A 15286-nucleotide genomic window follows, 5' to 3' on the forward strand; every position below is an offset into this window, starting at 1 on the left:
TGTGATCGTTTGCTCACCCTTACAACCGTATGGAACACAAGAACGATTGCCTGAGGTTTCTTTCATTTTCCCATGAAAGAAAAGGAAGAAATAAAGTCATGGCACATGAGAGCGAGTAAAGGATGACAGAATTCCCACTGCAAAAAACATTCTTAAATCAAGATACATTTACTTGAGAAGCAAAATGACTGAACATATTAAGTCTAAAATGTATGAAAATGAAGTGAGTTTGAGCTTAAATCATGAACAAATATCTGCCAATGGGGTCAGAAACATATTCTAAACTGAAAGGGAAAACTAGTTCATGTCAGATATTTCTTGTTTTAACCATAAACTCTACTGATACATTTTAAAGAATGTTTAGAAATTTGTACTGACAAGATGAAAATCCTGAGAAAGAAAATCATTTTTTTGCATTGTGAACTAGTGCTAGGGTTGATGATCACCGCTTGCTTCCCCTCAACATTCATTTCCGTCCTTTTGTTGGAGTCAAACCTCATGTGTGTCATGCAGTTAGTCAGTGGCATTCAGAAGGCGACCCATAATGCACTGTGTCAGAGAGGGCTGGATGTAAGTGCAGAAACACTCTCAGTAATTGTGTGCTGGGGTGTTATTTAATTCCTCATGACGGTATGAATGTGCCACTCGAAGCTTTGTGTGGGTTTTTGTCTTGTTTCATTCAAGCCCAGAGAAAGTAATTGCGCTGTTGAATATTGTGAGTCACGTGATCTGGCTGATGTGAATGTGAAAGTGGATTACAGCTGTGTTTCTGCGTCACGGCCAAATGCCAGCAGATTCAGAGAGCAATTCTTCTCCGCAGGGAACAGCTCTCGACGGAGACCACTGGGACTCAACTCAATCCATTCTTCCACATCACTCAGCGGAGAAACGACCCCTCGAGAGGCTGGGGCAGACTCACTCTCAGGTGTGTTTAATGAGTCAGTCCTGTGTATTAAAGCTGAGCGTGAGCTGCTGCTTTACTCACTGACTCACTTCACCTCCTTCTGCAGAAAACAGTGGAAAATGATGGATCCGAGACGTTTCTACAGACCAGTGGATCCCAGAGACCCGAGGCTGCAGGACTCCTTTCACTCTGGACAGGGAGAAACACACTAGAAACCATCCATAATGCCCTAGCAACCGCATAGCAACTACTCAGAATACATTAGCAACTGCATGGCAACATCTGAGAACATCTAAAAAGTTTAGTTCTCATACAGCGGCATCAGTACAGTCAAATCAATAATATTGTTGAATATTAAGTAGGGATGCACCGATATGAAAATTTTGGCTGATACCGATAACCGATAATTCTTTATATTTGAAAGCCGATAACCGATATATTGGCCGAGAAATCTAAATCCAAACTTTTATATAATTTTTGAGAGCCTGATTACAAAAACAAAAGTCTCATCATTAAAATCCATGTCCCAAGCACACAATTATAATGTTCTCATTATAATTTTACGCAGCCTATATTACAGCACAACTATATTTTCCTTTTTGATTGATTGATTCCAATCATTTTTCAAGCAATGTAAAACCATCATGTTGAACAAGTGCGTATCTGAAGTGTCTCAGCTGAAGGAAATAATACATTATTTATCGGCTTTAATATATCTAATTGTCTTATCGGGCCGATCACGATAACATTAAAATGAACATATATCGGCCGATACCGATATGGTGGCAGTTATATGATGTGCATCCCTAATATTAAGTGTCCCCAACTAAGCAAGCCAGAGGAAACCGTGGCAGGAACCCAAAATCCATCAGTGACAGAATGGAGAAAGTGTTAGACAGTATTCTAGGTTATTACGTGAGGAAGTTTTTGTCCAATAATTAGAATCTCTGTTTTTTCAGAGTTAAGTAGTAGGAAATTACTAGTCATCCAATTTTTTATGTCAGCTATGCATTCCGTTAATTTTGTGAATTGGTAAGTTTCGTCAAGGCGTGAAGAAATATAGAGCTGAGTATCATCAGCATAACAGTGAAAACTAATTCCATGCTTCCTAATGATATCTCCTAAGGGTAGCATGTACAGAGTGAACAGCAGCGGTCCTCGTACTGAGCCTTGTGGTACGCCATACTGAACTTGTGATCGGTGAGACATCTCTTCATTTACTGCTACAAACTGATAATGGTCAGATAAGTATGATTTAAACCATGCTAGTGCAATTCCACTAATGCCAGCATAATGTTCGAGTCTATTTAAAAGAATGTTGTGGTCGATAGTGTCAAATGCAGCACTAAGATCGAGTAACACTAATAGAGAGATACAACCACGATCAGATGATAAGAGCAGATCATGTGTGACTCTAATGAGAGCTGTCTCAGTACTATGGTACGGTCTAAATCCTGACTGGAAATCCTGTGTGTGTGTGTGTGTGTGTGTGTGTGTGTGTGTGTGTGTGTGTGTGTGTGTGTGTGTGTGTGTGTGTGTGTGTGTGTGTGTGTGTGTGTGTGTGTGTGTGTGTGTGTGTGTGTGTGTGTGTGAGAGAGAGAGAGAGGTCAGAGGTCAGGATCGTCACTGCCTCGACATTTTACTTTGGTTTCTCTTTCATAACTCTATAGGGGTGGTGGTGGCGCAATGGATAAGACACATGCCTTTGGTGTGAGAGACCCGGGTTCGAATCCACTGTGAGACACCAATGTGTCCCTGAGCAAGACACTTAACCCCTAGTTGCTCCAGAGGCGTGCGACCTCTGACATATATAGCAATTGTAAGTCGCTTTGTATAAAAGCGTCAGCTAAATGAATAAATGTAAAATGTAAAATGTATAGAGTTTTAACTTTATTCCCAGTTGTTTAACATTCACGTTACCAAGAAAAAAAAGTTTTTCCACATATTCTGTGATCTGAGGAGCAAAGGAGAGCGTTTGATGACAGTGATGGAGTGACTGAGATGTTCTGCTGTGTGTGAGTGTGTGTCTCTCAGTTCAATCCAGTCATCATTCATAATCTCTCACATCTACAGAAGGAAACTGTATTTCATTTCAAGAAAGAAAGTTTTGAGTTCTGATAGTTACAGTATGTTTGACGGTTCATCGAGTTCAAATATGATTGCAGCCACTCAGAGGGTTCAAATGCATTTGAATCATCCGTCATACCCATTCCATCAGCGAACCGAACCTGTGTTTAATGTGTTTAATGTGTGTGTGGCTGATGTTGGACTGGGAGAACGACCTCAGCGTGTCATCGCTCAGCAGATGCTGGTTGCCAGGAAACCGTTTCCATTGGCAACAACAGCAGTGGTACCGAAGAGAAAAGAGAACATATTATATGAGGACAGCGAACCAACGGAAGTCCATATAAAGACACCGGATGCTCTGCAAGTTCAGCTGCGTTATTACACAGTTCCTGTGATTCACACCAGGTGAGATGATCTGATCTCTGTTATGATGAAGGTTTCCAGCAGATCAGACAAAGAGGTCTCCTAAATAGCAGCAGGAAAATAAGTTCTTAGGTAAGAGTAAAAAAAAAAAAAAAAAGTATTCACAAAGATGCTGAGATCGAGTTGACGTCGTTGGTCACTCCTGATAAGCTAAGATTATAGATAATGAGAAGTTCAGCTGCATTATTACACAGTTCCTGTGATTCACACCAGGTGAGATGATCTGATCTCAGCGAACAGGGAACGTTCTGTAAATGTTATGAGCAAACGTTCTTCCAGTAACGTTAATAGAACGTTCATTTAAAGTTATCAGGGGCTGTATTCACAAAACATCTTAGCACTAAGAGTTCCCCTAAATAGCAGCAGAAAGAAGTTCTTAGGTAAGAGTTTTCTCTTAAAGCCTATTACCAGTGCTGCTGAGAGCAACTTTTACTGAGGAATAGACAGAAGTCTTAAACCTCGTTGGTCAGTATGATCAAAGATGGCCGTAAAAATAAATCTGCATTGTTTTTTCCTTTTGATCTTTTTTTTGTTTTTGTTTTTTGTTGCAAAAATCGAATCTTTCATTGAAGTAAAATAATTGAAAGTGGTGGGGAAATCACATTATGAAATAAATGCTTTTCTCCAAAACACGTCATTATTGGCACCCTTTTATTAAAACCCTCTTTCCAGATAACAGGTCTGAGTTTTCTCTATAATGCCTGAAGAGTTTGGAGATCAGAGACGATCCTCGAGCAAGGAGGATTTTTCTTAAACCCTCCCGAACAACATGTGGTGATTCTTTAGGCTTTCTGAGCCCAAGACTCCCTCATCTCTGTGATTCTCCATCTGTGACTCTTGGAGAGTCTTTGTTCACTGAAAATCTTGCATTAGGACGATATAAACACATGTCCTCTTCCAGACAGATTCAGAACATCTTTAGTTGATTGGAACTTCATAATTATTGCCCTGATTAAGCTCAACAATCTTCAGTGAAAGGTTGGATTTTTGCAAATGTTTTGAATTGAAAGATAAACCATGCAGATTTATTTTTACAGCCATCTTTGATCATATTTACCAGGAGAGTCTAGTTAAGAGGAGGGACTAGTTAAGAGGAGAGACTAGTATACAGGAGAGTCTAGTTAAGAGGAGGGATTAGTTAAGAGGAGAGTCTAGTATACAGGAGAGACTAGTTAAGAGGAGGGACTAGTTAAGAGGAGAGTCTAGTATACAGGAGAGACTAGTTAAGCGGATGGACTCTAGTTAACAGGAGAGTCTAGTATACAAGAGGAGAGACTAGTTAAGAGGAGAGTCTAGTATACAGGAGAGTCTAGTTAAGAGGAGAGTCTAGTTAAGAGGAGGGACTAGTTAAGAGGAGAGTCTAGTATACAGGAGAGACTAGTTAAGAGGAGGGACTAGTTAAGAGGAGAGTCTAGTATACAGGAGAGACTAGTATACAGGAGAGTCTAGTATACAGGAGAGACTAGTATACAGGAGAGACTAGTTAAGAGGTGAGTCTAGTATACAGGAGAGACTAGTATACAGGAGAGTCTAGTATACAGGAGAGACTAGTATACAGGAGAGACTAGTTAAGAGGAGAGACTAGTATACAGGAGAGACTAGTTAAGAGGAGAGTCTAGTATACAGGAGAGACTATTATACAGGAGAGACTAGTATACAGGAGAGACTAGTTAAGAGGAGAGACTAGTATACAGGAGAGACTAGTATACAGGAGAGACTAGTTAAGAGGAGAGTATAGTATACAGGAGAGACTAGTATACAGGAGAGACTAGTTAAGAGGAGAGACTAGTATACAGGAGAGACTAGTATACAGGAAAGACTAGTTGTAGGGTTGGGTATTGGTTGAGTTTTATCCGATACCAGTACGTACTCTGTATTTTTTAAACGGTTCCGGTGCTTAAACGGTTCTTGAACCGGTACTTAAGAAAACGAAAGCACACACACTTTATAAAAAAAAAAATACCTGAGTCTAGTATACAGGAGAGTCTAGTATACAGGAGAGACTAGTTAAGAGGATGGACTCTAGTTAACAGGAGAGTCTAGTATACAGGAGAGACTAGTATACAGGAGAGACTAGTTAAGAGGATGGACTCTAGTTAACAGGAGAGACTAGTATACAGGAGAGACTAGTATACAGGAGAGACTAGTTAAGAGGATGGACTCTAGTTAACAGGAGAGACTAGTATACAGGAGAGACTAGTATACAGGAGAGACTAGTTAAGAGGATGGACTCTAGTTAACAGGAGAGTCTAGTATACAGGAGAGACTAGTATACAGGAGAGACTAGTTAAGAGGATGGACTCTAGTTAACAGGAGAGTCTAGATAAGAGGAGAGACTAGTATACAGGAGAGTCTAGTATACAGGAGAGTCTAGTTAAGAGGATGGACTCTAGTATACAGGAGAGTCTAGTTAAGAGGAGAGACTCTAGTATACAGGAGAGACTAGTTATGAGGATGGACTCTAGTATACAGGAGAGTCTAGTTAAGAGGAGAGACTAGTATACAGGAGAGACTAGTTAAGAGGATGGACTCTAGTATACAGGAGAGTCTAGTTAAGAGGAGAGACTAGTATACAGGAGAGTCTAGTATGCAGGAGAGTCTAGTTAAGAGGATGGACTCTAGTATACAGGAGAGTCTAGTATACATGAGAGACTAGTATACATGAGAGACTAGTTAACAGAAGAGACTAGTATACATGAGAGACTAGTATACAGGAGAGTCTAGTTAACTGAGTTGTTGAGTTGCTGAACTGCATCTGCTGAACATGAAGTGAGGTTAGTGCATCTCAGGACTGGATCTGTTTGGAAATGCTGCCCCCTGCTGACCACATCATCACTGTCACAACAGAGAGAGGGTTTGTTATGAACTGTTTGAAAGGGAACCATCACACACATCTTCTGTAGTGCACGGGCTTGAGGACCCAAAAACATCCACTTTGCAACTCTGACTTACTATTTTAACTGGTCCAAACCAGTATGTGAAGTAACCAGTGGCACAGCCAGGCTCTCTCTCTCTCTCCTTCTGAACAGACGGTGCCTTCTAAAAACTTAATCTGATGCATGAGGTGAATGAATCAGAGTTTTTATTTGATTTTTAATGAATGAATGAGAGTTTGAGCTGTACTCTTTTGTTCAGTGATGTCACTAGTCTTTCCCGCTGATGATGATGATGATGATGATGATGACGCGAGGTCAACTGCTTCCGGAACTCGTCGTCTTGACAACACAATTCATATTGTGTGCGAGATGAGTGAGTAATGCTGCCATAGAATGTTCTGAACAGAGACAGTGCAATAATAGAACAGAATAGAACAGTATATAATGCTTTAATCTATTATTCTTTGTATTTGATTGATTTTCACCTTGAATTGTTGTAGATAATCATCTCAGTAATGTTTTTAGAAAGAGGAAAAAGCACAGCTGAACAAAAAAATGCTGTCATTCATAAAAGACACATCCATACAAACCTTTGCAAACCGGTTCAGTCATTAAATTAAACTTTCATTGTTATAACTTTCAAATATTTTATTTAAATCGAGACACACTGTATAACTTTGGCGACACTCATTTGTGCCCATGTAAACAGAAACGATCTTTTCATGCAGGAAGTTCCCAGCAAACACAAAAACGTTGCAAAAACGTTTTTTTCACGTAGTGAAAAAGTTGTCACAACGTTTTTATCCTACGTATTTAATACGACAGATGTCGGGTTTTTTAAACGTTATAAATACGTATTTTCACACCATTGATGAAAGTTTTTTTAACGTTATAAATACGTATTTTCAGACCATTGATGAGTTTTTTTTTAACGTTGCTTCGACGATATGCGTCATGTTCAACATTTTCAAAATGTCAATATCACGTCTTATGTGGTACTTTTTTTCCTATTGGTTTTTACCACGTTCACCCGAAAAATTCACTGAAAGAACGTGTTAATCACTAAAACCTGAGATGTTTCCACCCTTGGATGTAGCCTGTAAGCGTTTGTAGCAGCAGCCGTTCTGCAACTGCTGCCACGTCCGTCTTCCAAGATTCTAGTGTGAAGAGTAATCGATCCAGTGGGCTATAAACTCATCTTTAACACAATTCTTTCTGGGACCCGTTAAAAACATTGAAAAATCACTGGACACAAAACATAAAAAGTTAAGCAAATTCTTTAGAATTTATTGATTAATAACACAATATGATTGATATGATTAATGATTTTAATTAATGAGTGCATTTCTGTAATATATTACTTATTCTAGAATAAATAATGATACAATCTATTATATATATATATATATATATATATATAACATTTATGATTATTATCAGTTGTACGGCTTCATATTTTTGTGGAAACTATGATACAGTTTTCAGTATTCTTTGAATAGAACTTTCAAAAGAGCAGCATTTATTTGAAACATTTTTTTTTTAAACAATTTAAAAGTTTTTACTGCGACTTTTGATCAAATTAATCTATCTTTTTTTCTGTATAAACATTTTTTCAAAACAATAAATCTTTAAAATATTGAAAATGTTTATAAAACAGAACAATGGGCAATTATAACCACATTAGAAAACATTAAAGGGATAGTTCACACAAAAACGTAAATTCTGTCAGTAATTACCTCATGTCGCTCCAAACCCATACGACTTTTGTGGAGAACACAAATGAAGATATTTTTAACAGATGCCTTATGTGCGCATACAATTACATCTTTATTCACAAATGATGTATCTCCAACGCATGTTGCACCATGAGATCGCTGGCTCTCTCGCCAACACAACCCTGATGAATCGTGGTGCTCCGTGAACGTGTGTCAGAGATGTATATTTTGTGAATAAAGATGCAATGGGTTTTTTTTGCACACACACAGCATTCACTTCACTTCATAAAGTTGAGGTTAAACCACTGGAGTCATATTGATTATTGTTATAATGTCTTTAATACCTTTCCGAAGCTTGAAAGTTGTAGTTGCATAAACTGTGAAATGGAGGGACAGAAAGCTCTCAGATTTCATTAAAAAGATCTACCGGTACATTTGTGTTTCAAAGATGAACGAAAGTCTTACAAGTTTGCAACGACATGAAGGTGAGTGATGAAAATGTTTGGTAATGTTTGACGCATTAGGTAAATCAGTTCCTCAGGGGCACCAGTAGATCTCTGACTGATCTCTGATCTTCTGCTCCTTCCACCATCCCAATCCCGGATTATTGAGCCACGACAGAAGTTTCCACTTTGAATGCTTTAGCCGGGCCGTTTTTTTCTCCAGCATCTAAAGTGAGAAAGAGAACAATAACCAAAATGTAAATGTAAAAAAAAAAATGGTTGTCCAAAATGTGAAGTATACACTTGAGTTTTCCCTCTACATACTTGTGGAAGATTTCAGTCATAGATAAATTGTAAATGTTTGCTTGATTAGACATTACCTGTCTAGAGATGTTATGTTTATGCTGAAATATAATATTGCTTTGTGTTTTAAAATCACCTATCACATGTCATTTTGTAGCGAACTGCCTCGTATGATTAAAGTTTTGTGCTTCAGAACTTCTGATAACATAGTGAGTTTTTAGGGAGCGAATGTTTCAGTGCACTGTAAGGATTTTGTGATAAAGACGGCCCTTAACCACTGACTACTGAGCTAGAGACCTGAGTGATATGCACCCAGAGTTTAGCACCTTGATTAGCTTGTTCAGGTGTGCTGGACTAGGTTGGAGTAAAGCTCTGTATGTAAGTGGACCTTGAGAGACAATGTTGAGATCTCCTGCAGTATATTCTGAACTTACAACACTGGGACACCTGAACACTGAGACCAAAGTTCTGCAGAGTTTCTGGTGATCCTGGATCAGCTGCTCAGGTCTGCTTAATTGGGTTTGGAGCTAAACTCTGTGATCAGGACTAGATGGCAAACAATACTGTAAAGGGAAGAAGACAAACAATATTATTTTGTTGTAAATAATTTGTTCTGTCTTCATCTGCTTACCTGTACAAAGTATGCATCATGAATAAGCGTATATTGGATTTGATCTTTTAATAACACTGTTTTACTACATTAATACTAACTACAAACCTGATAAAAATGACTGGGCAGTGGAGGAAAGCCTTATTTTGCCCTCCAGGTGGGCGTAATGGTGTGACGTAACGTGATAACTATGAATTAACCATACAGTGCGTACTTTTAGGTTAAATAAATTAGCTTATTTCCATTCATCCATTGACCAATTGTCAGCAAAACCTTTACAAAACTATCAAAATATCTCATCTACACAATAGATGTGATTAAAAGCCCAAACTTAGAGCTCAAGTCTATAACGGTTAACGTTAGTCAACCTAACGTTACTGCTACCTCTAGATAGCTAAAGTTAGTTAGATGCTAACGGACTTTTTCGAAGACACTAAACCATTTCTATTAAGTAAATATTCAACGGAAGCGAGTGATTTACATGAAAGAAAGTCTCAGAAACATTTGTATGTACTATTTGTGTATTTTTATGGACTAAACTTACCTTAAAGTTGTTAAAACAACAGTGAGAGACGGAGTTTCGCTGATTGTCAGTTGAGCTGCCGCCTCGTTTCCATGGTAACGCCCTCCGCTCCAGTTCAAATGCGGCTTGAATGTTCAGCGCGCGCGCCCATTAAAATACGTAAAAGTCACGCAGCATTTACATTTAGATTGATGGAATGAATTATTTGATAATCAGCTAAAATATCATGAAACTTGATATATTATTAAGTGGATAGTAGGCCTGTGGCCATCGCAAACTTAAATTGAATGAAAATATGAAAGCATTGAAAATGTAAAACAATGTTTTAAGTCATTTATATATATAATAGGCTACATTATAACATAATATATAGGTTTACCTTTAGAAATGGTAAACGAGGTGTAGAAATAAAATAGCAAAAACTACATGATATAATTATGAACATTATTTTCATATAAAGTATGTCAATCATCATTAGAGCGCCACCCTCAGGCTGCATGAATGCAAGGACATTAACATTTTTCCAAAAGTGTGTATGACATGTTCAGTGATGATTAGCGTAAAACATGTTATCAGAAAATGTATAGGCTATTAAATGAGAAGAGACAACTGGGAGTAAGCATTCACATATCACCTCTCCAAGTCCTTTTGATACTTGATAATCAGGCTGCCTACAGCGGTCTCGTCTGTTAGGCTACTCGGTCAATGAAGAATCGCTAAAATTTGTTAAATGTTAAAATGTTATACTGTTATATTTTATACACAAACAGAACGTACCATTGGAGATTTGGCATGGTTGTATAATACTGTCGTGACGTTTCTTTTAAAACCTATTTCAACGTGCAGACTACGTTATTTTAACACCTAAATAAAACGTCTCGCCAAAGTTGCATTTTGGTCTGGTTTTGTTTTCGTAGTAGACAAACGTGATATTTACGTTTTTTTGACTACCTAAAGAAAACATACCTGGTTGGTATTTTCACAACGTTTCTAAAACGTTTTATTTTGGTTACATTATTTTTTTATTTTAGGTGTGGTTTCTTAAACGTTTTTAAAACGTTGCACTGCAAATTTACCTAATTGCAACCAAAAAAAAACGTTGTGAATAGGGTGACCAGACGTCCCGAAAAATTCGGGACAGTCCCGAAATCTAAACTGTTGTCCCGAATCCCGAATCTGGCCCTAATTGTCCCGAAAATTATACTAAAGCAAAATCTTGAGTAGTTATTGTCTGATAAACATTAAAAAGTGTCTGCGGAGGTTGAGGCCGGCGACACACTGGCTGCGTGGCGTGTCCGTTTTTATTTCGGCTCCCCTGTTAACAGGTTAACTCGTCCGTTAGAGCTTGCACACTGCCTGCGTGACACGCGCGTCGCAGGCGCGCCTCGAGCCGCGCGGAAAACGCGTGCATGCTAGAAATAGAACCGACGCCTATTTTTCACGCTACACGCAAGGCAAAATAGAATAGGAAAATATGTTTGTATGTCATTTTGACATGAAAACATATTAATAAATGACATTTTGATGTTTGAAAGTTTAAGTTTTTACATAAATGCAGATATAAATGTAATGATAAAAAAAAAAAAAGATCGATTTTCAAATATTGCACCTGTCAATACAGAACTAAATATTCTGTAGCCTATTTTGCCTATTATTAGAGCGCAAGTTGCTGCAGCCGCGAGGACAGTCACTGCTGCACGCGTAAAGGAGTGATTGATTGTGATTGATTGTTCGCGGCACTGCAAAAAAATACTTCACTACACAATTATCTCGTTATTTTCGTTAAAGCTTATTAGCGATAGGCTATACTGAAAGGTCTGATTTACGCACTGTTACTTACAACAGTCATTGTTTTTTTTCTTTTCACAATGACATTTGAGTTCATGATTTTAATGTGTTTTTTTTTTTTTTTTGTGGCAGACTAAAGAATAATGACAGACTGTTGATCTTTGAATAAAAATATGTTTGGTTCAGGTTTGAAATTCATGATCTTTTATTATAGGCTACGCAGTCTAATATCATAGAAGCTCCCCATCCCGTCACCCCAGACCCATAGACAATATGGGTATATGAACATAAGTTTGTTAAACATAATAACTTCCATAACATAACTGGTGAACTATCTCATATGCGCTTAGTGAACGTTGTAAATTCTCACGTGACCCCTATTCAGATTTACACTAGTGTAGGCCTACATTCAAAAACATCATCCTAGCTTTTTATTCCATCAGAATTACAGAAAAAATCTTCTTGAAAACGAAACATTTATTCGTGTAAGAAAACCATATTTTCGAATTTAGTGTGCTTGTGCTAATTTTAAAATATGAAGAATACATTGATTCTGCTCCAAACAAAGCACGGTTTCAGCGGGCTGAGTCTGCGCATGCGCAGTGCGCTGGTCTCCGGCCGCCAGGTGGCGCTGATGACGCTGTGTTTTGAAGACGTCCAGTTTATTCTGTGGTCAGTTGTTTCCGTGTTCCGATCTAGTTCTGCACAAGGACATTAAACGCTGTTGTGTTTCCGTGTGTCGTGATCGGGGTTCAGTCATGGCTCTGCTGCTGAGGGCCAGTGTCAGAGGCTACTTCACCTCAGCGCTGAGGAGAGGGTCAGATCAGGTACTGTAGAACGTCTTTCCTGAGGGAGAATGTCGAGTATGAATGAAAATCCGGTTGATAAACCACATTGGTCATGAATTATAGACCATTTTATTTTCTGAGGTGAAATATGTTAGTGCTGCAGCAACTCAACGCATTTGAGCATCGATGAATCGCATATAAACATATTCGTCACTTAAATATACTGCCATTATGTTAAAGAGGGAGAAATATTGTGAGAAGTCACATTTACCTTCTTTATTTGTATTCTGTGGCGGAAACAAGCTTCCATATTTAACTGTTATTCTACAATTAAAGTTATATCTCCATCTACAAACGCTAGAATGTCACGTGACTGTTTCCACTGGTGACGCTGACGGCGCATGCGCATCGAGAGCATTAACTCTTGATAAACATTAAACTTAAAGTTAAAATTGTACATGGAACTGCAGTAAGAGTAAAGGAGCTCTTGTGATGGAGTATAGTGTGGTCGGACGAGTGAATGTGAGCTTTTGTTTTTCTTTACTATCATTTTTAATTAACGACTTAACTTTACATTTTCCAATCAGCTTAAATTTAAACCGCTTTTTCCTACATAGATACAGTTTGCTATATTAGTTTTAATTGACTTCTAATTGCACATTGTTTGAGGACAAATTACACCCGATTAATCGACTCACTCACACACACACACACACACACACACCCTCCCCCCTCCAGCTGGGTGATCTGGGTTCGGGAGCCGGTAAAGGAGGAGGAGCGGGCGGCTCGGTGCGGGAAGCAGGAGGAGCGCTCGGGAAGAAACAGGCGGCCGACGAGGAGCGATACTTCAAGTGAGTTTCAGTCTCGTCGCCTCCATCATGTGTTCTGCTCATGAGTAATGATGACGTGTGTCTGACAGGCAGAAGGAGAAGGAGCAGCTGGCGGCGCTGAAGAAACACCATGAAGAAGAGATCGACCACCATAAGAAGGAGATCGAGCGTCTGCAGAGAGAGATCGACAGACACAAGGGCAAGATCCGCAGACTCAAACATGACGACTGAGACGTCCATCGCCATCATCACTCCCTGTGCCTGATCACTCCGTCTGCATGTACCTGTGCTTCAATACACCTGTGCAGAAACATGTGCTTTATCAATAAACCTGTGCAGAAACATGTGCTTTATCAATAAACATGTGCAGAAACATGTGCTTTATCAATACACCTGTGCAGAAACATGTGCTTTATCAATAAACCTGTGCAGAAACATGTGCTTTATCAATAAACCTGTGCAGAAACATGTGCTTTATCAATAAACCTGTGCAGAAACATGTGCTTTATCAATAAACCTGTGCAGAAACATGTGCTTTATCAATAAACCTGTGCAGAAACATGTGCTTTATCAATAAACATGTGCAGAAACATGTGCTTTATCAATAAACATGTGCAGAAACATGTGCTTTATCAATAAACATGTGCTTTATCAATAAACCTGTGCAGAAACATGTGCTTTATCAATAAACATGTGCAGAAACATGTGCTTTATCAATAAACCTGTGCAGAAACATGTGCTTTATCAATAAACATGTGCTTTATCAATAAACCTGTGCAGAAACATGTGCTTTATCAATAAACCTGTGCAGAAACATGTGCTTTATCAATACACCTGTGCAGAAACATGTGCTTTATCAATAAACCTGTGCAGAAACATGCAACATCTGAAGTTATTTGCTATGAAACATAAACTTGAGTAAATCTGAGGCTTGAACACGAGTCGCCTGAACTAACAGCTGGTGAGGGACAACATGTGGAGTTTTATCTTTTGGTGAAATACGTTGAGCGTAGAATGTGTTTATAATTTTATCGTAACTAGAAAGCATTCCTAATATTGATTTAAGGACCGTTCTTTACTGATCGAGCGAGTCTGAGTGATGTTCAAATGTCTTTATTTTATCCGAAGCACATTACATCTTAAAGACCTCAGCACAGCTTCACTCTTCTGTGTTAGAGTCATCAGATGATCTCCTCATGTTCTCATGTGCTGTAGGTGTGTGTGTGAATCTAGGATTTATGCAAACTCCCAATCTGAAGATCTGAGACATTCAATATTGTGAACGATATCCTGACTGGATCATCATGGTTATATTATGAGAAGAGAAACACAGATCAGTGTTTGGTTTTTCATCTTGAATCTGGGCCTTTGTTTATGTTTATGAGTAGCATAATATTTTGACCCCGACGTGATTTGAACACGCAACCTTCTGATCTGGAGTCAGACGCGCTACCGTTGCGCCACGAGGTCACAGTCACGCGCATCAGCTCGAGCCCTAATGACCACAGCAGAGCGCGTCACCACAGCTGACGCATGCGCACTCACTCGCAGTCAGCGGCTCAGGTCTGATTAAAAAATCCTTCATAACATCGATCCTGTCAAATCATTTCCTAAATTAAATTGATGAGATATGCCCATTTTGTGCGCTTTTAGAAACAACAACAGTCCATTTATCTTTTTGATGTAACACAACCAATCAATGTCCCTTCTGAAGTAAACCACTCCTTTGTTCGCAAAGATATATATATATATATATATATATCTTATTATTATATTATTATTATTGTGAAAACCCCATTTTCTTTTGAATATGTTGCCAACTTCATTATATTATACGCTTCATTTTTCAAATGACAATAACAAATGGTTTGTTAAATCTTCATTGTGCTTCTTGAATTCAACTCTATTCACATCCCTCACACTTGTACAAACATAAAAAAATATCCAGAGAAAACTAGACTGGCGGGTCTTTTCTCTACATTACTCATTATATATTTATATATTTCTTTTTAATTA

The 15286-nt window shown here is 38.5% G+C and overlaps 1 protein-coding gene and 2 long non-coding RNA genes across 11 annotated transcripts; 1 reads left to right on the forward strand and 2 right to left on the reverse strand.

Annotated features, from left to right (window-relative positions):
- Positions 1-8423: 8423 nt before the first annotated feature.
- LOC309491556 lies at positions 8424-10935 on the reverse strand. Of its 2 annotated transcripts, none has more exons than XR_014203186.1 (3): positions 9886-10935; positions 9179-9294; positions 8424-8654 (listed from the first exon to the last, which is right to left on the reverse strand). It is a non-coding gene; the product is annotated as an uncharacterized lncRNA (long non-coding RNA). The 2 variants fall into 2 exon arrangements; XR_014203187.1 differs by having other exon boundaries at positions 9166-9294.
- Positions 10936-12310: 1375 nt separating this feature from the next.
- atp5if1a (ATP synthase inhibitory factor subunit 1a) lies at positions 12311-13660 on the forward strand. Its single transcript, XM_082190615.1, has 3 exons — positions 12311-12479; positions 13179-13291; positions 13360-13660. Exons 1-3 carry the CDS (start codon positions 12411-12413, stop codon positions 13499-13501), a joined length of 324 nt encoding a protein of 107 aa, XP_082046741.1. The 5' UTR covers positions 12311-12410; the 3' UTR covers positions 13502-13660.
- Positions 13589-14290, reverse strand: LOC309491555. Of its 8 annotated transcripts, XR_014203178.1 has the most exons (4): positions 14117-14290; positions 14024-14042; positions 13881-13930; positions 13589-13818 (listed from the first exon to the last, which is right to left on the reverse strand). It is a non-coding gene; the product is annotated as an uncharacterized lncRNA (long non-coding RNA). The 8 variants fall into 8 exon arrangements; XR_014203179.1 differs by having other exon boundaries at positions 13893-13930; positions 14024-14290; XR_014203180.1 differs by having other exon boundaries at positions 14024-14290.
- Positions 14291-15286: the final 996 nt, after the last annotated feature.

Source organism: Leuciscus leuciscus (genome assembly GCF_965113295.1).
Source record: "Leuciscus leuciscus genome assembly, contig: HAP1_SCAFFOLD_351, whole genome shotgun sequence".
Lineage (NCBI taxonomy): Eukaryota > Metazoa > Chordata > Actinopteri > Cypriniformes > Leuciscidae > Leuciscus > Leuciscus leuciscus.